Raw genomic sequence first — 25,819 nt, forward strand, 5'->3', positions numbered from 1 at the left:
CTTCTGAATACCTATATAAATGAGTCAATGGCTGAATCATCTGATAATTAGTTTCAAATTAGTTTCAAATACTAATTTGGAAACCTTTAAATACAGATAAAAGCAGGAGTTCCCATCGTGGCTCAGTGGTTGGTAAATCTGACTGGGAACCATGAGGTTTCGGGTTCAATCCTGGCCTTGCTCAGTGGGTTGAGGATCTGGCATTGCCGTGAGCTGTGGTGTAGGTCACAGAGTGGCTCGGATCCCCCGTTGCTGTGGCTGTGGCGTAGGCTGTGGCGTAGCTCCAATTAGACCCCTAGCCTGGGAACCTCCACATGCCTCGGGAGCAGTCCTAGAAAAGGCGAAAAGGCAAAAAGACAAAAAAAAAAAAAAAAAAAAAAAAAAAATACTGATAAAAGTTGGCTTTGATATGCAAAAGAAAATATTTTTTTTTTTTTGGAGTTCTCTGGTGGCCTATCAGTAAGGCCTATCAGTGTTGTCACTGCTGTGGCTTGGCTCACTGACATGGCGTGGATCCCTGGCCTGGGAACTTCCACATGCCATGGGCATGGCCAAAAAATAAAGAGAATAAAGATTTTATGTATATGCACACACATTCTTTTTTTTTTTTTTTTTTTTTTTTGCCTTATACGGCCGAACATGCGGCATATAGAAGTTCCCAGGCTAGGGGTCTAATTGGAGCTGTAGCTGCCAGCCTACACCACAGTCACAGCAATTTGGGATCCAAGCTGCATCTGTGACCTACACCACAGCTCACCACAATGCCAGATCCTTAACCCACTGAGCGAGGCCAGGGATCGAACCCACATCCTCATGGATACTAGTTGGGCTTGTTACCACTGAACCACAACAGGAATTTCCCACACACGAATTCTTAAGAGGTAAAACAGCACCATGATCCCCTACCTGTCTAACTGTGTTTCAAAATGTTGATGTTAGTGAATTTAACTGACATATAATTCTATTTTAATGCCACTATATTAATCCCACTGTGGAAAAAAATGCCTGGAAAACATGGAATTCTTTCTTATAAGAAAACACCAAACAGCTATTAAACAAGACTGGGTTGAAATTTTCATCATTTTAAAGATTTCTAATATTTCTGCTTTATGGCACCGGATTGCTTTTTTCAACATCTAAGTTCTTGAACACACCTTTTGAAAGAACTGTTATTACCAGGTCAAGCTGTATGTGGCAAATTACAACAGATTTATTCCCTCCTGCTGTGTAGCACAGGGAACTATGTCCAATCGCTTGTGACAGAACATGATGAAATATGAGAAAGAGTGTACAGATATATGACTGGGTCACTTTACTGTACAGCAGAAGTTGACAGAACAATGTAAATCAAATATAATAAAAGAATTTTTAATGAATAAATAAATATTCCCATAAAAACAGCAGAATGTTTTAGAAAATTAAGCAGTGATAGCATATATAAAGTATATCACACCCCATTATGCCATACAGAACAAACAATGCCAACATACCCCGGTTTACTGGCTTCTGTTTTCGAACATGCTTGCCCTTTTATTTTTTAATTAGCTTATGGCACTTTATTTTGTAATTCTTTCCGAAGAAAAACATTAAATCGAGACCTTTTAAAAGATATTACCTGAAAATTAAAAAAAAGTTTTGTAACCGTACAACTTAATAAAACACACTCTGTAATACGACAATCTTCCTGACAAATTCCATACTAAAGCAGAACTAAATCTTAGTACTTAATTTCATCAAGCCCTTTGCCAAATCACATATTCAAAAGCAGTATTATAAAATATAAAAGGAGAATGGAAATGCTCTAAGGAATAATCAGTTTTGATAATAATTTCTTAGCTGTCCTACTATAATTTTCTTTGAAACTCTATATAAATTACTCTAATGTTCTCATAAAATTAATATTTAAATAAACTCTGGTTCTTCCAAATCATTCTTCTTCATAATAGTTTCCTCAAGTTTTAGCAATAATTTGCCTCTAATACATAAAATGCTCATATATAACCCAAATAAAAAGAAGTCACTTCTCACAAAATAAATATTAACAGAGTTACGTTTCCTCTATAGGCACTTGAGGCTTGAGGATTATGAGAGAGCTACACAGCAGAGCACTGAATTTTGAAATTAGTCAAGAATGATTCAGAATTTCCTCTAGTAAACATAATATTAGCCATAAATGAAGGCAAAAGACAAAAGTACTGCCATAATTCTAGAAAAACACTTCTAGTCACAAATGAATAGGTCTTATTTAGGTTTATTGAAAGCATTTAACCACATAAAACTTATAGGGAAAAATGGCCATATGTGAAAACAGCCACAAGGATCAAAGCAGAACACAAGACGGTAACGAGCAGTGTCACAGAACATACTAAAGAGGTATGTATGGTCAGTCCCACTGGAACCAGTAGAGTCACATTCTTATATACCTAGGGAGAGAGATGGATTAGACAAGTTAGAGACATTTAAGATCAATGTCCTCAGGTAAGGTCACTACTTCTTTGACTTTTAATTTAACTTTTTTCTTTTTTCTTTGTAATATTTTCCATCCAGTGCTACACTACAGGTAACATCATTGGCTGGATGATTATTTCAGATTCAACATTTAAGTTAACGTAACAGAATTTGGACTCAATTCCCACAATAATTCTTTTTTTTTTTTTTTTTTTTTTTTTAATGGCCACATATGGGCATGTGGCAATTCCCGGGCCAGGGATTGAATCCAAGCCACTGCTGTGACCCATGCTGCAGCTGCAGCAACACTGGGTCCTTTAACCCACTGCACCAGGCCAGGGATTGCACACCTACCTCCAAGCAAACCTAGCCACTGCAGTTGGATTCTTTTTTTTTTTTTTTTGGTCTTTTTAGGACCACACTCACAGCATATGGAAGTTTCTGGGCTAGGGGTTGAATTGGAACTACAGCTGCAGGCCTACACCACAGCCACAGCAATGCCAGATCTGAGCCACATCTTCGGCCTACACCACAGCTCACAGCAACGCCAGACCCTTAACCCACTGAGCAAGGCCAGGGATCAAACCCACGTCCTCATGGATCCTAGTCATGGACCTGTAGTGTAGGCTGCAGACAAAGCTCAGATATGGCCATTGCTGTGGCTGTGGCTGTGGTGTGGGCCAGGAGCTGCAGCTCCGATTTGACCCTAAGCCTGGGAACTTCCATATGCCATGGGAGTGGCCCTAAAAAGAAAAAAAAAAAATTCTCATTAGTTTTGACTTTTTTTCTGCTTTTTATATAGAGTTGAATATATTGTTAAACATACTATCTATATTCTAATGTCACCTCTGTAATCAGTATAAACATTTACTTCCTCATACTATGTTTCATATTAGAATATAGAATAATCCATACGTTGAAGTCCTAAAGGAAAAACGTTAAAACAATAAAACTGAAGTATCCATTTCTGTTCTGCTGTTTCTCTCCCCAAGCAGTTTTAAAAGTTTATTATTCACAAATTACACAGCTGAATGTGTGCTTTACTGTTTTTATAACATCAAATTAGTTGTGATACTGACTAGCAATGCAAAAGTTCTCCTATGTTCAACTTGGTTTCTACTGGTTTTGCAGATAAAGATGTTCAATCAGAAAGTGCTAATTTTATGGTTTAAAAATCATTTTTTAAAAACATTAAAATTTAGGTAACTTGGGAATACTTTAGTTTTGATTTCTTTTTATGAATGCATGGATTATATTTTCATAACCAAAAAAAAAAAGTTACCAATGCAATCTGTAACAAAGTGCCATCTGAAATTATCTTTCAAATAATGGCATCTTAAATAAAACAAGCATGGAGTTCCTGTTGTGGCTCAGTGGTAAGGAACCCGACTAGTATCCATGAGGATGCGGGTTTGATCCCTGGCCTTGTTCAATTAGTTAAGGATTCCGCATTGCCATGAGCTGTGGTGTAGGTTGCAGCTGAGGGTGCGGCTCAGATCTGGCATTGTTGCGACTGTGGCACAGGTCAGCAGCTACAGCTCGGATTCAACCCCTGGCCAGGGAACTTCCATATGCTACAGGTACAGCCCTATAAAGACAAAAACAAACAAACAAAATAAGCCTTAGTATAGATCACCAACTTGGTAATTAATGGATACCTATTTTTCTGCTATCTATAAAAAAGAAAAAAAATCAAAATATTTAATTATGACCTTTTATTTCATGTTACATCATCTTAAGGAGAACCAAAGTCAAAATGTTTTAACAGTGCTTCTATTGTAGCAATGCATACTACCAATTTTTAAACCAATAAATCATTGTAAACACTAATCATACTCCTCATTCACATAAGAAAATCAAATGCAATTTCTCCAGATTATTTTAGAGTTTGAAAAAAATGAGGTACTCTATGGCAATAGGAATCTTGAAAGCAACTCTATACTGCATAAGATATTAGCACAATCATACATCTTCCCAACTGTTAGTGCAAAGAAGCTTCTCCAATACAAAACGGTAGTACTCTGGGAGCGCCCTCGTGGCTAAGTAGGTTAAGGATTTGGTGTTTTTTTGTTTTGGGGGTTTTTTTGGTCTTTTCTAGGGCTGCACACGCAGCATATGGAGGTTCCCAGGCCAGGGGTCTAATCGGAGCCGTAGCCGCCAGCCTACAACACAGACACAGCAATGCCAGATCCGAGCCGCATCTGCGACCTACACCACAGCTCATGGCAACTCCAGATCCTTAACCCACTGAGCAAGGCCAGGGATCGAACCCGCAACCTCATGGTTCCTAGTCGGATTCCTTAACCACCGAGTGACAACAGGAACTCCAGGATTTGGTGTTGTTACTGGTGTGGCTCTAGCTACAGCTGTGGCTCAGGTTCAGTCCCTGGCCTGGGAACTTCTACATGCCAAGGGCACAGCCAAATAACAACAACAAAAACCCCAAAACCCAAAAAAAGACAAAACTCCCCTCAAAAACCCAACAAAATAGTCGTGCTCTGCAGTAAGCCTTCATTGGCACTAGTAGTTTTCTTTTTTTTTCTTTTTTAAATTTTATTGGGGTATAGCTGATTTATAATGTTGTTTTAGCTTCAAATTTACAGCCAAGTGAATCAATTATACATATTCATATATCCATTCTTTTTTCCTATATAGGTTATTGCTAGCAGTTTTCTGAGCCAGCTGGTAGAAAGCTTTCTAAGCAACTATAAGGAAAATACTTCAAACTAATATCCACAATAGCACATATGAACAAATCTGCTTTATATTTATTTGGCAGTTATGTTGTATGCTAATTTAAATTGTTTTTATTTTATGTTCATTGCAAAATCACTTGATTTCTTGTAAAAATAAACTATAAAAGTAATGACACAGATTCTGCCACTCAACCAAAGAAAGTGGGCCTTAAAGAGAATTAGGAACAAAGAGAAACTCAAACAGATACTACAAGATACTACAATTAAAAGGCAGCTCTTTTTATTTATTTATTTACCTTTGCTTTTTAGGGCCACACTTGTGGCATATGGAGGTTCCCACATTAGGGGTCCGATCAGAGCTGTAGCCGCCAGCCTACGCCACAGCCACATCAGATCCGAGCCGCATCTGCCACCTACACCACAGCTCTTGACCACACCAGATCCTTAACCCACTGAATGAGGCCAGGAATTGAACCCTCAACCTCATCGTTCCTAGCCGGATTCGTTTCTGCTGCGCCACAGTGGGAACTCCAAAAGGCAGCTCTTTTTAAAGAGGAACAAAATGAGAGGAAAAAAAGAAGGAAAGAAAAGTAATGTGTTGTACAAAGACTTACCACTCGGAAGAGAAGTAGACCATGTTAACTAAAGAAGGTAAGTAGAAAACGACATAGATTCCTCAGACAAGCCAGTATTAATAAAATACTAATATTATCTAATTTAATAACTGAAAACAAATTTAGGAGGTTCGTACTCTTAATGTGGTCTAAAACAGCCTAGATTTAGATTTATAATAACAATACAACTGTCTAGAATCTTTGTCACAGTTGAAATGATACAACTTTAAAGTTTTATTTTCTTTTTTCACTTGTTCTGTGTAATATAATGAATTTATTTTGTTGTTAAAAAATTAATAAAAAAGTTCTAAAGTGAAGTTTTATTGATAAAGTAAAATAAGATGGACACATCACTATTTTTCTTTGCATTCTATACCTTTAAAAAGAATATCAGCTATGGAGTTCCTGTTGTGGCGCAGTGGTTAACGAATCCGACTAGGAACCATGAGGTTTCAGGAACCATGAGGTTTCGGGTTCGATCCCTGGCCTTGCTCAGTGGGTTAAGGATCTGGCGTTGCTGCAAGCTGTAGCACAGCTTGCAAATGTGACTGGGATCCTGCGTTGCTGTGGCTGTGGTGTAGGCTTCAGCTGCAGCTCTGATTAGACCCCAGCCTTGGAACTTCCATATGCTGCAGGTGTGGCCCTAAAAAGAAAAAGAAACAAAACCCAGCTTCCTATGGTAGAATATAAAATGCTAATCCCTTAAATGAAGCAGAGCCATTATAGAAAGTTTTTTTCAATAAGGCAGCATGATCTAAAAACAACATAAAATATTAACTTACTGACTTATATTTCATATTGTTCCATTGGCAGATATCCTGACTGTTCAAAGCACAAGGAGCTGTCATTTCTGACTGAGTCCAGCATTTCAAAACTGGAAACTCTGAGAAAGAATGATAGAACATATCAGAAAACCTATACTAGATTAGAGGCTAGGCCACTCCGTCATGTTAGGATATGTATTCAAACATTTTAATACACAATGTACATGATTTGGATCTATTTATCACATGCTGTTTTATTTTAGCAACCTGTTCCAAGTGGATGCCTAAGAAATTATAAAACTAGTAATAAAACTGAGCATGATTTCTTAACAAATACCATTACACCAAGAGCTGTTTTTTAAAAATTTAAACTTTTTTTGAAATATATAATCAGAGAAATGAACAGATCCTAAGCCTACAACCTGATAAATTTCCATAGAGTAAACACAACCATATAAAGAACACTCCGGACCAAAAAAACCCAAAACCCCAGCTGCTCTCTCAGTAGGGGGCAATTTCCCAAACTTTATTTAGGGTAGGTAAAAGGTACCATTAAACAAAAAGAGGACGGAGTTCCCGTCGTGGCGCAGTGGTTAATGAATCCGACTAGGAACCATGAGGTTGCGGGTTCGGTCCCTGCCCTTGCTCAGTGGGTTAACGATCCGGTGTTGCCGTGAGCTGTGGTGTAGGTTGCAGACGCGGCTCGGATCCCGAGCTGCTGTGGCTCTGGCGTAGGCCGGTGGCTACAGCTCCGATTGGACCCCTAGCCTGGGAACCTCCATATGCCATGGGAGCAGCCCAAGAAATAGCAAAAAAAGACAAGAAAAAAAAAAAAGAGGAGGGAGTTCCCATCGTGGCTCAGCAGAAACGAGTCTGACTAGGATCCATGAGGACAGAGGTTTGATCCCTGGCCTTGCTCAATGGGTTAAGGATCCAGCATGGCTGTGAGCTGTGGTGCAGGTTGCAGACTCGGCCCAGATCTGGCATTGCTGTGGCTGTAGTGTAGGTCATCGGCTACAGCTCCAATTCCACCCCTAGCCTGGGAACCTCCACATGCTGCAAATGCAGCCCAAACAAGACGAAAAAAAAAAAAAAAAAAAAAGAAAGAAAAGAAAAGAAAAGGCGGAGTTACCACTGTAGCACAACAGGATGGGAAGCATCTTGGGAGTACCGGGATGCAGGTTCGATCCCCAGCCCAGCAGAGTGGGTTAAGGATCCAACATTGCTGCAGCTGTGGCTTAGGTCACAACTGAGGCTTGGATCTGATCCCTGATCCCCGGCCAGGGAACTCCATATGCAGGAACTCCATATGCCTCGGGGCAGCCAAAAACCAAATAAAAAATACAAAATGAGGGAAAAGAAAGGTTGGATAAACAAAGCTAACATAGTTGAAGACTTTTTAATTTTCTCATCAGGAAATATACGATGGTAACAAATGTATGATTAAAAACTTCCTATCTCCCAGTCTTTAGTAACAAAGCTACTGATTTTTGTGTAACCTTTTTTTTTTTTTTTTTTTTTTTGCTTTTTAGGCCACACCTGCGGCATATAGAGGTTCCCAGGCTAGGGGTCCCTTTGGAGCTACAGCTGCCAGCCTACACCACAGCCACAGCAATGCAGGATCCAAGCCTTGTCTGTGACCTATACCACACAGCTCACAGCAATGCCAATCCTTAACCCACTGAGCAAGGCCAGGAATAGAACCCGCAGCCTCATGGTCCCTAGTCAGATTTGTTTCTGCTGCACCATGACAGGAACTCCTGTACACATTTTAATCAGACCAAATTTAGAGATACAAAGAACTAAAATCTGAAAAGAGCTAAGAAGAAAAATCTTGATTCTAGAAGAGTGAAAATGGTAAAAGCATATTTTTTTAAATTTATTCAAATCCACACACAAAAACAGAACAATTACACACAAACCCAAACACTCACAACTTCTACAACAAAACTAGGTGATAAAGTATCCCCTTAAACACCAAGTTGAGACAAAACACTAACAGCGACAAGTCCTACAATGTCAGTGTGAAGAATGAAAAGTAGCAAAGGGGTAAATGAAGAACAATGGCTGAAAAAAGAAAAACATCAAACATTATATGCCTACTTATAAAAGAATACGGCACTGCCTACAGTCTTGCCAAAAGAATCAGACTTGAATCTAATCACACTTCTAAAACCTGCTGCCAATTTCCAGGTAATAAAGAAGTCAGATGAACAGTATAATCACCAAAACCCAACTGGGGAAACTATAGGTCACATGAGTCAGGTTCTTCAACAGATAAATGTTTTAAGAAAGAGGAGATAGAGGGAAAACCTGTAAATTAAGAGGCTTATGGAAATAATGTATTTTTTTAAATGGGCAAGACTAAGTCGAAGAATGCTCAGTTGAGTGATCAAAGTATAAAGAAACACAAGGAAGGGCTTAAAAGATAGGAGAGTAGGTTACTCTTAGAGCAAAGGAGAAGGCTATGATTGGGACAGGACACATGAGGCTGCTGCTAGGGTGGCAAGCAATGCTCTGTTTCTTGACCTGAGTGGTGGTTACCAGAGTATTTGCCTTTTTTTTTTTTTTTTTTTTTTTTTTTGTCTTTCTGCCATTTCTTGGGCTGCCCCTGCAGCATATGGAGGTTCCCAGGCTAGGGGTCTAATCAGAGGTGTAGCCACTGGCCTATGCCAGAGCCACAGCAACACCAGATCCGAGCCGAGTCTGTGACCTACACCACAGCTCACGGCAACACCAGATCCTTAACCCACTGAGCAAGGCCAGGGATCGAACCTGCAACCTCATGGTTCCTAGTCGGATTCGTTAACCACTGAGCCGTGACAGCAACTCCGAGAGTATTTGCCTTCTAGTAATTCACTAAGCTATATATTTTATGAAGTTTTCCATATCTGTGCCTTATTTTATAATCAAAAAGTTCAAAAGAAAAAAAAAAGAAACATGATTTTGTTGGTGACTTTAGACTCACCACCATACCTTTATTTTTATTTTTAACCCTCAGAAAAGATTTGCAACCCTTACCTTGGTCACAATACATCAATAAATCAGGGTTATTGACCACAATGAAGGTTTCTTCATCATTACAATGTGGCCGATGATAGCGATAGTGCACAGGCAAAAAAGCTTGGAAACAATCAGTGCACTGAGGATCCTGTCTGGCATAAATGAGAACTTCAGATTCCTTGGACAAATAGTCAGGAGCCTCTATATTAAAATTTTCTGAAACCATCACTGCCTGTCAAAAAAAACCACACAAATATTAATCCAGAAAAAGAAATGAATAAGATTAAAAAAAAAACCCAAAAATAAAACCAGATTAACAGAAACATCAAATTCATCCCCCTTGTAAACAACTTCTATTCCTCTTCCATTTCAATTTTAAGTAGAAAACACAAGATGCGATCTGTGTTTAAGCAAAGTTTGCTGAATGTAAATGAAGGACATTATATGCCAGGGTGTGAAATTTCCCCATAATGAAAATTATTTCCATGTAATTTCCTCAGCAATCTTTGTTTAGGTGCCAAAACAGGTACCAAGAAAAGAAATTTTGTGGATAAATATAACATTGTTCAGTAAGTATGAAAACTATGACAAAAAAACAGTTAACCCAGCATAGGTTAAAATGATTGATATCATTCTGGTAATTTCCTGTTCTTCAGAGAAGCAACTAAGATGACAGTGAGCAAGATAGACTATTGTGGTCAGGAAGTCAAAGCAAAGGTCAGCACTCTCAATATCAGGTATAAAAAGTTAATGGAAAACATGCTAAATGATTCTTTTAAAAAAATAATATGGTAGAAAACCTTTTGTTATAAGTACTCTACACCAAAAGGAAAAATGCTCAAGAGGTAGAAAGTAGTCCTCAATTACAATGTGTGCACGTGTCTACATATGTATTCATATGTACATACATATGTATGTAAGAAACTGCAGATATGCACACATACATTTACACATGTGTATCAACATTTATATACATAATCTGTATGTTTGTGTGTATACGCATCCACATACGCAACTTTTCTCTAGCTTCTCTATACAAAACCCGGACGTATTGCAGAGGAAAAACCAACATTAACGTCTATCCACCACAGCAAGGATCCTAATTCTCCTATTTGACAGTGACACCAAATGCTGTATTTTTGTACCTTGCTCCTTCTCTGTTCATCACAGGAGTAACAGAACTCATTGGCAAAGGTCAAGGAATTCTATGATCTAATGAGTCATAAGGAACCTAAGAGGTGATCAAAAGAAACCACTGTTCCACTGAGTGTATTTTTCAAGTATCCAGCCACTGTTTTAATACTTTCAATGACTGGAAGAGAGTTAATTACTTTGACTCATTTCACTTTATCTACTATTTAAAAGTTATTCCTCTTTTATGCTCTGACCTATAACAATTCACCAACTGTCCTTGTTTATATTATCCGCAATAAATATGTTCTTTATTTCACTAAGGGTCCCTTATACATCAAAGGGCAACTATGCTGGCTCCACTAAGTTTCTCCTCCCCAAAGAAATACAATTCTCTCAGTTTCTCACGACATGGTTTCCAAATTACTCATCACAGTTGCTTTTTGAAATACTCAGAGAACATAGTAGCAATATCATCTTCTTTCTCAAAAATTGCATGATGCTTTTTAACAGCCTCATTTCAGTATGAGACATATCTATCTATATGTGTTCTTTGAAAAAATTAATAGACCTTAATATTTAGAGCAGTTTTAGGTTAGCAGAAAATACAGCATTTCCACATACCCCCCCACCCCTCCCACATCCACTCACATAATTTTCTTTATTAACATTAGTGTAGTACATTTATTACAGATGATAAGCTATTACAGATACATTATTTTTTGTTTTTGTCTTTTGTCTTTTTAGGGCTGCACTCGCCACATATGGAGGTTCCCAGGCGAGGGGTCAAATGGGAGCTGCAGCTGCTGGCCTATACCACAGCCACAGCAACTCGGGATCCTTAACCCACTGAGCGAGGCCAGAAATCAAACCCACGTCCTCATGGATTCTAGTTGGGTTTGTTAACCACTGAGCCACGACAGGAACTCTCTGATACACTATTATTAACTAATGTCCATCGTTTTTTTTGTTTTTCGTCTTTTTAGGGCTCCGCCCACAGCATATGTAAGTTCCAGGCAAGGGGTCAAATCCAAGCAGTAGCTGCCGACCACAGCCACAGCAACACGAGATCCGAGCCACGTCTGAGGCCTACACCACAGCTCACAGCAACGCCATATCCCCAACTCACTGAGCAAGGCCAGGGATCGAACCCACATCTTCATGGATACTAGTTAGATTCACTTCTGCTGCGCCACAATAGGAACTCTCTTACATTCCTTTTTTTCCTTTGTTTTATATTTTTGGTACTTTCTATTGCTATGATTTCAAGTTCATTAATCTTTTCTTTTGCACTGATCTTCCATTAATTTTATCCAGAATATTTTTCATCTCACATAGTGTACATTTCAACTGTCCTTTTATATATAATTCCATTTACTTTTCCTTCTTTCTTCCTTCCTTTCTTTCTTTCATCTTTTTAGGACCGAATCCGCAGCATATGGAGGTTCCCAAGCTAAGGGCTGAATCAGAGCTGTAGTTGCTGGCCTATGCCATAGCTACAGCAACACAGGATCTGAGCCGCATCTGCAACCTACCCCACAGGGTCACATCAATGCTGGATCCTTAATTCACTGAGCAAATCCAGGGATTGACCTGTGTTCTCATGGATGCTAGTCAGTTTTGTTTCTGCAGAGCCATGACAGGAACTCCTTACTTAACTATCTGAACATAAGGAATACAGTTATAGTAACTCTTTTCTTGGTCTGCCTGTTAATTCTAGTATCTGGATCAGTTTTGATTGATTCATTTATCTCCTCATTACAGGTCATATTTTCCCACATCCATGCTTACCTGCTAGTTTCTTATTAGAATCAAGATAGTGCAATTTTTATCTTGGTGGGTGCTGACTACTTCTGTATTCCTATAAGTACTCTTGAGTTTTATTTGGAATGCAGTTAAGTAACTTGCTAAAAGTTTGATTTTTGGAAGGTCTTGGTTTTAAAATGTGTTAAACAGGACTTAAGCAAAGTTTAGTCCAGGGGTAAGTATTCCCCACTACTGAGTAAAAGTTCTGTTTACTCTATGCAATGCCCAGTGAATTACGAGGGTTTTCCTAGTCTGGCTCATGGGAACAGGCACTGCTACTGGGCCTGTGTGAGACACTGTTACTTCGAATTTTTTCACATGTTTCTTTTCCCAGCATCCACCAGTTTCCTCACATGTATCCATTAATCAACACTCGACTACATGCTTGAGGTGGACCTTCCATGGAGCTCTGGAGTTTGTCTCCATGCAGTTCTCTACTCCCTGGCACACTGTCTCACGAATTCTGGTGACTTTGGTCTCCCCACAATCTCACTTTATCTCCTCAGGTCCTCCAGGATCTGCTTGGGTTCCTCCTCCCCTATACCGTTTCCCCAGAAAACTTCTTTCATGCAATAAACTGGGACAATCCAAGGCTCACCTTATTTAATTTCCAACTCTCAGATATCACTTCACTCACTGACTGATATTCAATTATTTTTTCCCATTATATCATATATTTTGTCTATTTCTTGGTTGTTTCAAGTGGAAAGGTACATCTGGTCCCTATTCTCCAACTTGGCCAAGGCAGAAGGCCTAACATTACACATTTTGATTGAGTGAAACTTATGATTTCAAAAACACAGTATTTCCATTTTGACCTACAAAACAGCAATTTCACATATTTCAATTTTACAATTATGCTGTTTCCAAAGAATCTATGCAATTTTAAATAAATATATCTGTCTACCTAAGAATGAAGTGAGGTTTTTTTTTGGGGGGGAGGGGGGCCTACGCCGCAGCTCACAGCAATGCTGGATCCTTAACCCACTGAGCTAGGCCAGGGATCAAAGCCACGTCCTCATGGATACTAGTTGGGTTTGTTATTGCTGAACCACAATGGGAACTACAAAATGAGGTTCATTTGATGGGCCCTAATCATGACAAACCTATTTAAGATTTGTTTTTAGTTTCAAATTGCTCACAAAGCATCCAAACACCTTCCAGAACATTTTGTTGCCACATCACTCACTTGATTTGGACCCAGTGGCCTATCTGCTATAGCCAAAAATTTTACCTCATCTAACACAGTTAAGATCTCATTTTGAAATATAAGCATCAATCATTCCCTATGTATAAATTCCTTCCTATCTAGTTAAACTCACCATATAATACCCACTTTTTTTTTTTTTTTTTTTTTTTTTTTTTTGTCTTTTTGCTATTTCTTGGGCCGCTCCCATGGCATATGGAGGTTCCCAGGCTAGGGGTCCAATCGGAGCTGTAGCCACCGGCCTACGCCAGAGCCACAGCAACGCGGGATCCGAGCCGCGTCTGCAACCTACACCACAGCTCACGGCAACACCGGATCGTTAACCCACTGAGCAAGGGCAGGGACCAAACCCGCAACCTCATGGTTCCTAGTCGGATTCGTTAACCACTGCGCCACCACGGGAACTCCAATACCCACTTTTCATAACACAGTTTCTCTGCACAAAGAACTGGGCCACAGTCTCAATTCAGCTAGGCAGAAGGAAATAGCATCTAATAGGTCAAGAAATTAAATTCCAATTACACCAATGAGATATCTAATTTTCTAGAAATTTCCAAAATGAAAAAGTAAATTCACTTATAATTAGGAATGAGAAATAAGGAAGCGGAAAATCAAGATAAAGAAAATTTGCCAATCAATCTATAGTGGGACCCTTTACTCATCCTATTTTCTTGTTACAGTCAACCACACACCCCTACCTCGTCCCAACCAAAGGTATAGGCGTGTGACCTCTCTTAGGGTACTCATTTGTAAAAATATTCCATTTTCTTAAAGTGTGGTAGGCACTGTATTAATTAGGTTTAAATATGATTCCAATCCATGTCATTACAAGCCAAGAATTACATTTAAATTTGAAGCTTATTATTTAAAAATGTAAAAGCCTCATTCAGAATTCCCTGCTCAGTGAAAAAAAAAAAAGATACCAGTGAGGAAAAAAAGCAACAGGAGTCTTCCTATAGGTATAATTGTACCTAAACCACCATAAATATGAACATGTGTATCTAAATTGCCATATGTACATAAAAAACAGAACACAGAAAGAAACTCAGTGGCTGTGGATTAAAATAAGTGGCAGCTTATCACTGTGTACCTCGTTACACCTCCTGCATTTTGAGCAATGAAAATATAATTACCTACTCAAAAACAAATTCAAATAAATAAAGCAGGTGAAGAAGTTAGCCTTCTTCACAATTAGAAATAAGTCACCATCATGAGGCGTTCCCATCACGGTGCAGTGGGTTAAGAATCTGACTTCAGCGACTCTGGTCACTATAAAGGCATGGGTTTGACCCCTGGCCCAGCGCAGTAGGTTAAAAGGATCTGGTGTTGCTGCAGCTGTGGTACAGGTCTCAGCTACAGCTCAGATTCAATCCCTGGCCCAGGAGCTTCCATATGCTGCAGGTGCAGCCATTTAAAAAAAAGAAAAAAAAAATCACAATCATGAGTGACTCGAAGCATATTCATTTTGCCTTTTTATCTTATGAACTAAGACAGTGCTTCTCAAAATTTCTTAAAAGGAATCACTGGAGTCATTAACAGTTTTGGGGGTCCAATATGACCTACTGTATTAAGTTTTCTCAGGAAGACAATAATATGCACAGAAAGTGCCCACCCACTGATTCTTATAAAAATTAGGGAAACCCTAACTCAAGAGTAAGCTTCATTTCCAGAAAGAACAAAAACTTTGCTGGAGTTCCTGTCATGGCACAGTGGTTAATGAATCTGACTAGGAACCATGAGGTTGCAGGTTCGATCCCTGGCCTTGATTAGTGGGTTAAGGATCCTGTGTTGTCTTGAGCTGTGGCATAGGTTGCAGACGTCGTGGCTCAGATCTGCTGTTGCTGTGGCTCTGGCGTAGGCTGGCGGCTACAGCTCCAATTAGACCCCTACCCTGGCAACCTCCATATGCCATGGGAAGCCGCCCTGCCCCTAGAAAAGGCAAAAATACAAAAACAAAAAAAAACTGGACTCATTTCTTGGCTCTTCCCTTTACTTGCATGTTCCTAGATAAATTATTTGGCCTCTTTGTGCTCATTTTCTTACCTATAAAATGGAATCCTTTAAAGGCTGTTGTAAAGGTTAATCTATATAAAGGGTGTGGGATATAATCTTTATTATAATGCTTAATTTTAACTTGCTTCCTTTTTCAAAAAATTTTTTTTGGTCTTTTTTTTTTTTTTTACAGGGCCGTGCCCAAGGCATTTGGAGATTCCCAGGCTAGGGATTGAATTGGAGAGGCAGTTGCCAGCCTATGCCACAGTCACAGCAACTCAGGAACCGAGCTGCTTCTGCAACCTACACCACAGCTCACAGCAACGCTGGATCCTTAACCCACTGAGTGAGGCCAGGGATCAAACCCAAGTCCTCATGGATACCAGTCAGGTTTGTTACCACTGAGCCACACAGGAACTCCCGCTGCTTTCTTTTTTATAAAAAATGAAGCTCTCTGGCATACAGATAACCAATATATGTTTCCTTTCCTGCCATACACAAATTGTATGGATATTGGGATATATATCAGTTTAACAAAGTAGCTGACAAGAATACTCTCATTCTAACTTTAAAAAGTTACTTTATTCATTCTTGTAAAAAGTTACTTTATACATTTTAACAAAAATGAATAAAAATTACTACAATGTTATCTTATCTATTTTACTTAATCCAAACTATAGCAACCCTAAAATAATTTCTCTCTCTTTAACAAAAAAAAAAAAAAAAAAAAAAAAAAAAACTCTACTAGTTATACCTCTGTTATGTTTTTCTCTCGTAATGAAGCCAACTCATATGGATCCACAAAAAGTCCTGTCGGGATGTATTGTCTAATTAAGACTCGGCAGGTCTGTAAGTCCTCAATGCCTTCTCCAAATTTCACTCTTATTAACAGGTCTCTGTAAGACAAATATGTTTAAGGTAAATCTCTTCATTCAATTGTTAAATGAGACAGTATAACATTATATTCAAATTAGTAGAAATAGTATATTTTAAGTTTTTCAAAAGAAGATGATAAGGACAAATGAAACACTTATATCACATCAGAACCACTCATTAGATTTTTCATAAATTCATGTCATAAGCCACAGTATAGTATTAGTGTGAAAACAAAGACCAATGGAAAGGGACAGAATCCAGAAACAAACACATACTTTTTAAAAATAAAGGTGCCAAGGAGTTCCCGTCGTGGCGCAGTGGTTAACGAATCCGACTAGGAACCGTGAGGTTGCAGGTTCAATCCCTGGCCTTGCTCAGTGGGTTAACAATCCGGCGTTGCCGTGAGCTGTGGTGTAGGTCACAGACAAGGTTCAGATCCTGCGTTGCTGTGGCTCTGGCGTAGGCCGGTGTCTACAGCTCCGATCTGACCCCTAGCCTGGGAACCTCCATATGCCGCGGGAGCAGCCACAGAAAAGGCAAAAAGACAAATAAAAAATAAATTAAAAAATTAAAAAAATAAAAATAAAGGTGCCAATATAATTTGAGAGGGAAAGGATTGTCTTTTCAACAAATGGTACTGAAACAACTGAATACCTGTACAAAAGAAATTTAATCTTGACTTCTACCTCATATTACAAATATTAATTTGAAATAGATTATGAACCTAAATGTACAGTTGTCCCCACTTTCTGTCTGGGGGCCCATTTTGGATCAAGAGTACAGAAGGAGAGCCAAAGCATGGTGCTTTGCTTAAGTGAGAAAATAAAGATAGAAGCTAAGGGCAGCTTAAGTAGCTAGAAGTCACAGTACTAAGTAAAGAGGGGAGAATTTTGCAGAAAAAGTTCTAGAAGTCTGAATTGAAGTTCCCTTTAGTTTGTGTTGAATACTAAGATAAGCATGAGTAGGACGTACTCCAGAAGATTGGACAAAGAATCACCAGAAAACTGAAGGACGAGAAATTTTAAAATTTCACACAGGGTTGGGAGACATTTACATTCCAACCAACAAAAGCATAGAGACTGAAGGGTTCAGCAGAGATCCCACAGAAGTAGAAAGTAGAATGGTAGTTGCCAGGGGGTAGGGGAAGGGAAGACTAGGGTGTTGCTGTTGAAGAGGTTACATACAGTTTCAGTTTTGCAAGATGAAGAGAGTTCTGTGGATGGACGGTGGTGATGCTAACACAACATAACAAAACTGTGAATGTCCTCAATGCCACTGAACGAGGTGGAATAGTCTTCTGCTTTCTAAATGTTAGCAGTGGGGGAGTTCCTATCATGGCTCAGTGGTTAAAGAACCCAACTAGTAGGTTCGATCCCTGGCCTTGCTCAGTGGGTTAAAGATCCGGCGTTGCCATGAGCTGTGGTATAGGTCGCAGACGCAGCTCGGATCTGGTGTGGCTGTGGCTGTGGTGTAGGCCAGCAGCTGTAGCTGTGATCTGACCCCTAGTCTGGGAACTTCCATATGCTGCAGGTACGGCCCTAAAAAGATAAATAAATGTATGTGTGTATGTTGACAGTGGAAACGGAGCATTTAAAGAGGCTGGTATGACTTCTGAAAAGAAGAGACTGAGTCAAATTTCTAAGATAGAATTATTTTATTTTGAACTTAATTTTAAATAACATGCTTGTGTCCCTCTGACTAATGCTTCAGCAATAGAAGGAGAGAGTTGTATGTCCACTTATTTCAGTGGCAGGTCAGGGGTAATAGGGTTTCTTTTCACCAGAGATATAGACAAATGACCCTCTGGACCCACGGTTAAACAAAACCTACAATTCTATGAAAAAGTCTATGAAAGAGATTTGGAACTAATTAATTTGGGCTTTTCAGAAACAGTCTTTTAAATTAATTAATTAATTTATTTATTTGGCTACACCCATGGCATGAAGAAGTTCCCAGGCCAGGGATCGAACCTGAGCCACAGCAGTGACCAAAGCCACAGCAGTGACAGTGGTGGATCCTTAACCCATTGAAACACCAGGGAACTGCCAGAAATATTCTATATTTAGAAGGAAGTTTTAAAGATATTTATATTTAGCTATATTCATTTATATTCAAGCTAACAGTAATTTCTCCTAGTATCTAAACTTAAAGTGTACATTCCACATTTTAAAAAATTATCCCAAAAGAAAACCATCCTAGGAATTCCCTGGTGGTTTAGTGGATTAAGGGTCTGGCATTGTCATTGCTGTGGCTCAGTCACTGCTGTGGCATGGGTCCAGTCTCTGACCCAGGAACTTCCTCATATCACAGGCAGGGAAAGGATGGGAAAGGACGGGAAGGGGAGGGGAGGGAAGGGGAAGGGGGAGGGGAGGGTTAGGGGGTGCGGAGGGGGAGGGGAGAAAGAGGGGTTGAGGAGGGGGAGGGGAGGGGAGAGAAGGACTCCCAGGTCAAACAATTCAAGGCAAAACAAAAAAAAAAATGAACATTAGTGGCATCTAAACTATAGCCAATCCTGTTGTTGTTTTTTTTAATGGACTTCAAATCAAAGGTAAACCAATCTTATTTTAGGTATGTGAAAAATGATAAGTGTATCTTAATGAATAGTGTTCCCTTAAACATGTGAGCTCTTCAACAAAAATGAAACAAAGCAGGCATCTGTGACTGTTTTATCAGTGCTGGCCATTAAGTAGGTTTTGTTGTTTAGGGGCAGAGAAGGAGATTTGTTCCCTTTGGACATAAAATAGTCAATACCCTAACAACCATGTACGTTCAAACTTATTCCAAAGTCAATCTTCAGCTTACTTTAAGTAGGGGAATGCATTGTAGTTTCCATATATGTTTATATTATATTTCTATAATATTTATGAGTTGCTTAAAAGCTATGTGAAATGTGTAGTTACTAAAACAGCTGATTTTTCCCTTCTCTCTCCCTTTCTAAGGAAGGGACTTCAGTTGTCCCTACATGGCTAGAACCATAATAAACAACATATGTGTAATTTGTAACGTTAGATATTGTAATATGTTAATAACAATCTTGCAGTCTTGTTTTCTCAGTTCATTCTATTTTGATAGGTATATTCCACTAATTGTTTTAGGTATTTTCATTTTATGAAATCTACCATGTATCAGAGATGATTTAATCTATTTAAGTGTTGAACTGCTAGCAGAATTTTTTTTTTAAAGGTATCTTTTTTTTTCTTTTTTCTTTTTTTTTTTTGTCTTCTTTGTCTTTTGAGGGCCACACCCCACACCACATATGGAGATTTCCAGGCCAGGGGTCTAATCGGAGCTGTTGTTGCCGGCCTGTGCTAGAGCCACAGCAATGCCAGATCCAAGCTGTATCTGCGACCTACACCACAGCTCACGGCAATGCCGGATCTTGAACCCACTAAGGATCTTTAACCCACTAAGCAAGGCCAGGGATCAAACCCACAACCTCATGGTTCCTAGTCAGATTCATTTCTGCTGAGTCATGAATGGAACTCCAGCTAGCAGAATTTGTACATTTATCATAATCAGTGAGGAAAACAGTTCACCAATGTTTAGGGTTTTTTTTGTTTGTTTGTTGTTTTTGCTTTTTAGGGCCACACCTGTGGCATGTGGAAGTTCCCAGGCTAGAGGTCAAATCAGAGCTACAGCTGCCGGCCTACACCACAGCCACACAACACAGGATCCAAGCCATGTCTGTGATCTACACCACAGCTCACAGTAACGCCAGATCCCTAACCCACTGAGCAGGGTCAGGGATTGAACCCACATCTTCATGGATGCTAGTTGGATTCATTTCCGCTGAGCCACAACAGGAACTCTAGGAATTTTAAAATATATTTTAATATATATATTATATATATTAATATTAAATTTATATATACATATATATATATACACACACACACACACACACACTCTTAATGCAAAGAGACTTGTATTAGGGAGGGAAAAGTCTAAAATCAATACCTAAAATGCCACCTTAAAAAGTAGAAAGGAAGGAAATAATAAGGAGCAGAAATCAGTATGAGAAAAATAGACATACAAGAGAAAAATCAATAAAATATTTTCTTTGCAAAGATCAATAACACTGATAAATCCCTAGACTGATCATGAAAGAGTGAGAAAAAGCACAGATTACCAGAATGAAGAAGGAACATTACTATACAGCTTCTACATACTGAGGACAATAAGGGAATATCTGAATAATTGGATTCCAATAAACTAAACAACTTAAACAAAATACACAAATTCCTGGAAAGAAAAAAGTTACCAAAACTGACAAACAAAACAAAACAAAACAAAACAAACAAACAAACAAAAAACCTCAATAACTCTATATCTTGAATTTCTAACAAAAAAATTTAAAGTCTTCCCACATAGCAAAACCTTAGGCCTGGACGACTTTATTGCTGCATTCTAGTAAACAGTTAAGGAAAAGATAATGCCAATGCTATACAATCAGAAAATAGAGAAGGCGCTATTTCCCAAATTATTTTACAAGGTCTACATAAGGCATCACAACAAAAGAGAAGTGAAGACCAGTATCCCTCAGGAACATGAAGTGAACATCCTTAACAAGATATCTGCAAATCCAATCCAGTAATATTTCAAAAAGATAATACATCACAGCCAAGGGGTAGATTTATTACTGTAATTATCAATGTATGCACTTTACCATATTAACAGAATAAAGCAGAAAAACCATAGGATCTTCTCATAAAAGATACAGAGAAAGCATTTGACAAAATTTACCACCCATTTGTAAAAAAAACTTTCAGGAAACTAGGAACCTAAGAGAGCATCCTCAAATGATAAAAGCCATCTACAAAAAAACCCTAAATATCAAACTTAATGGTAAAAGACTAGCTCAGCACTTTTATTCAAATTGTATTAGAGATCCTAGCCAATTCAAAAAGGCAAGAAAAGGATATTAGAAAAATAGATTGTCTTTATTTGCTAACTCATGATCATCTACGCAGAATATCCTAAGGAATCTACAAAAAGTGACAGGTATTGATAGGTGATTTCATCAAGGAATACACTTGATGAAAGGGTATTATCAGGGTACAATGTCAATATATGATAATTGATTGTAATGCTATTACTAGCAACAAATAAGTAGAAATGAAAATTTTAAAATAGTGCTCTTTTGGAGTTTCCTCCATCAAAATTAGAATTCTTAAAACTCAATAATAAAATTACAAACAACCCAGTTTAAAAATGGACAAAAGATTAAGACACTTCACAAAGGAAGATATATCAGTGGCCAATAACCACATAGAAAGATGTTCAATATTATTATGAGTGATCAGGGAAAAACAAATCAACACTAAAATAAGATACCACTACACACCCAACAGAATGGCTACAATTAAAAAGACTGACCACACCCAGTGTTGGCAAGGATATGGCAAGAACAGAACTCTCCTACATTGCTGATGAGAATGGAAAACAGTACAACCACTTTGGAAAACAATCTGGCAATTTCTTTAAAAGTTCCAACTTTTATCTACCATATACCCAGCCATTTCACGCATCATATTTACCCAAAAGAAATGAAAATATATCTACACAAAGCTTCTACACAAATGTTTGTTACAGCTTTATTCATTGTGACCCCAAACTAGAAATGAGTCCAGCGCCGTGAGTGAATAAGCAAATTACGGTACTCAGCAACAAAATAAAAAATTTCTGCCAGGTAGAACGTGGTTAAATCTCATTGATATATTGCTGAGTGAAAGAAGCCAGATATCAAAAAGCATATACTATATGATTTCATTTATATAAAATTCTAGAAAATCTACCTAGTGGACAGAAAGTAAGATCGGTGGTTGGCTGAATATGGATATGGTGAGGGAGAATAATTGCAAGTGACACATGAGTATTTTTAGAGATGATGAAAATGCTCTATACTTTGGCTGGTGTGCTGGTTACACGGGTGTAGGTAACTGTCAAACTCAAGTTGATTAAAAAAAAAAACATTATGAAATAGTACTGTTAATAATTCCTATTTTACCTGTAAGAAAATCAAACACTGGGGTTAAAATATCCATGTTATCCTCTTAATAGAAAAACCATCATCTCCAACTCAAAAAGTATGGGGAAATGCTTTCAAGCTTTACATAAATTATGATATTAGCTTTTGTGGTTTTCAGATAATTAATAAATGTATATGAACTCACTGATCCAAGAACACAACAGAAATTTCAAGAATATCAAGAGCAGCTATTTATATGTGGTGAGGTTTTTTTTTGTGGTTTTTTTCTGCTTTTATTCTTTCAACTAGTCCGAGGTAATTTTAGATATAGCATCTGATTTTCCTAATACTTTGCATTCATTGAAAGAATTCTGAATAGTATTTGTGGCATTCTTATATTCTATTTTTACCCCAAAATACAATTTCTAGTGCTATAAAAGCTAATCACAGAATACAAAAATCAATTAAACCCCAAAATTCTGCATGTACATGTAATTAAACAAAAATATTTTCCCTCTCTTTCAAAAAAAAGAAAAAGAAGAAAAGGAAAGCAAAGCACAGAGCGACTGAGTAACTGAGACCAAGTAACTCAGCCATGAGCCAAGATTCAAACTCTACTAGTTTTACTCTAAAGTCTAAATAATTAGCCACTATTTCATTCTACCTCTATAAAAGTGGAATTATATCTATCATCTCTTTTCATCTGGACACTATACATGCATTATGAACTTCTAATATTTTATCATCAGAAAACACACTTTTTTTTGCTTCCTTTTTTTTTTTTTTTTTGTCTTTTTGCTATTTCTTTGGGCCGCTCCCACGGCATATGGAGGTTCCCAGGCTAGGGGTCGAATCGGAGCTGTAGCCACCGGCCTACACCAGAGCCACAGCAACTCGGGATCCGAGCCGCTTCTGCAACCTACACCACAGCTCACGGCAATGCCGGTTCGTTACCCCACTGAGCAAGAGCAGGGACCGAACCCGCAACCTCATGGTTCCTAGTCGGACTCGCTAACCACTGCGCCACGACGGGAACTCCTCTTTTTTAATTTTTTAACTTTTTTATTTAGGGCCGTACTTGCAGCACATGGAGGTTCCCAGGCTAGGAGTCAAATCAAAGTGTAGCTACTGGCCTACACCACAGCCATAGCAAGGCAGGATCCGAGCTGCGTCTGCAACCTACACCACAGCTCATGGCAACACCGGATCCTTAACCCACTGAGCAAGGCCAGGGATCGAATGTACATCCTCATGGATGCTAGTCAGATTTATTAACCGCTGAGCCACAACAGGAACTCTCATACATATTTTTAGAAGAGACTCTTAAAGACCTCCCACCAAGATGACATTCAATCGATAGAACATGTTGGATTTGTTAATCTTGATGAAATTATCCACCTGTTATTACCTTCCAGTTCATATTCTTTATCTTGTTCACAAATGTAACATGTAAAATTTCACCAAAAGTCTTGCCGAAAAATCAGATAGCTAGAGAATTTCTCTGATCCAGCTCTCTAGTAATTCTATAAAATAAGTCTGTAATAAATTCATGCTATTTCCCAGAGGTCAACAATTCCTTTTCTGTGTTCACAAACTACCCTTGTAATAATCTGGTTGACAATTTTGCCCAGAATCTGTATCAACTAACTAACTTCCAGATTACCCAAAGATTACAAACAGAAGTTCAGCAATGGTGTAAGCAAATTCTCCTACTGCAATGAGATATAATTCATCAGGGAAGAATCCAAACTCACTTATAGTAAAGGCCCTTTTGTATAATTCCCTTACATTTTCTGCACTTCAGTTTCCTATTTACCAATAACTGCTTGGCCCTTTCCAGAGTGGAAGTAATTCTTTTTGACCAGGAAGCCAGAAATAAGAGGAGGCATCAAATTCTACTTTCTTTACTATATTAATATTTCCTCATCTACCCTCTCTGCAAGACTATACCTACTCTAAACATAACTAAAAAAAAAAATCTTTAAAAAACCTGATTGCTGGCATTTTTCTGAAGGTCTCAAATAACTCTGAGATTTCACATTTCTGAAGCTATTCTTGTGGGTTCTGTCATTCTTCATCCTTGGTTTTATGCCCTGTTTTTTTATCCTCAGTACTTAGGACTGGACAGCTACTTTTGTTGCCACAAAAGAGAAGTAGCCTCTTCAGGTACTTCTTTCTTCCTCATTGGACCCAGTTATTTCCCACTCCTTTTGAAAATACATTCCAATTACATTAAGGAAAGAAGCTATATAATTGGCATAGTTACCCTGGTATTGCTTAAAACATGTCTGGAACTCTGTCAAAAACTTTCAGAAGTGACTTCCTTCCCCAAATCAGTTGTATTACTTTATAGTCACATCTCCTTTTTGAAACTGTATTGCTCAGATTATTCATCTATTTCATTAGCAATAATAATAGCTAAAATTTCTTCCATGTGTACTATGTAATAAGCACTACATTAAGGAGCTGTCATTTATCCTCCAGTTTAATCTGTACAACCCTAATAAGGAAATACTATCACTATCCAATTTTATCAGTAACGTAGCCAAGACATAAGTAACCTAAATAAGGTCACACAGATACTAAATAATAAAGCTACATTTTGAGCCCAAATTTATCTTAATTAAAACAAACAAAAAACCAAGTTTTTTCTATAATATCTCCTAGCCACTCACATGTAGGCTAACTCTGAAAGGCAAGAAGGAGTGAGTTGTTTTAGTTTAAGGTAACTTATAAAATGAAGGACTTTAAGAAATTTTTAAGGATGATTTATATTTTGGAAATAGCTTGGTCTTTGGAACCAAGTCTTTTTGTAAATCAGAAAGAGTGATATAATAGCTCAGTACTCCACAGTGTGGCTTTGGAGTATGATAGTCCTAAACTTGAATCAAAGTTTTATCACCCTAACCACTACCAAATTGCTTAAATTCCCTGAGCCCTAGGTCCCTCACCTGAAATATAAGAAAGGCATCATCTATTGCACAACCATTGCGAAGATTAAATGGAACACTGTTCATACAGCTTCTGGCTATATAAATATATCACACATGTAGGGTAAATAATAAACAGCTGTTTTCTCTTCCTCCTCTGTTATTTTAATCATTACTTCAAACTATGAACCACATATCTGTCACTTGTAACTTAAAGTTATTTTTTTCAGTTTATCCATTTTTCAACTATTGATTTTTTTGCTCTAAATCACATGAAATAGTAGTTTGATGTAAGGATAAGTCCACATGCAACTTACCTGTGGAAACCATCTTTCAAAACTTCTTGCTTCAAAATAATTTCAGAACAAGTGGCTCTTATGCCTA

At 38.2% G+C, this 25,819-nt stretch overlaps 1 protein-coding gene across 1 annotated transcript in view; it reads right to left on the reverse strand.

Annotated features, from left to right (window-relative positions):
* PIGX (phosphatidylinositol glycan anchor biosynthesis class X) overlaps positions 1,355 to 25,819 on the reverse strand; it is a gene marked incomplete at its 5' end in the record, with an annotated part of 30,992 nt that continues 6,527 nt past the window's right edge. The window contains 5 exons of the mRNA XM_005670119.3: positions 1,355 to 2,423; positions 6,541 to 6,641; positions 9,544 to 9,757; positions 16,416 to 16,557; positions 25,753 to 25,816. Coding sequence (XP_005670176.1) covers positions 2,280 to 2,423; positions 6,541 to 6,641; positions 9,544 to 9,757; positions 16,416 to 16,557; positions 25,753 to 25,816 — 665 coding nt within the window. The remainder of the gene's footprint in view (positions 2,424 to 6,540; positions 6,642 to 9,543; positions 9,758 to 16,415; positions 16,558 to 25,752; positions 25,817 to 25,819) is intronic.

The sequence above is a fragment of the Sus scrofa genome, chromosome 13 (assembly GCF_000003025.6).
Source record: "Sus scrofa isolate TJ Tabasco breed Duroc chromosome 13, Sscrofa11.1, whole genome shotgun sequence".
Lineage (NCBI taxonomy): Eukaryota > Metazoa > Chordata > Mammalia > Artiodactyla > Suidae > Sus > Sus scrofa.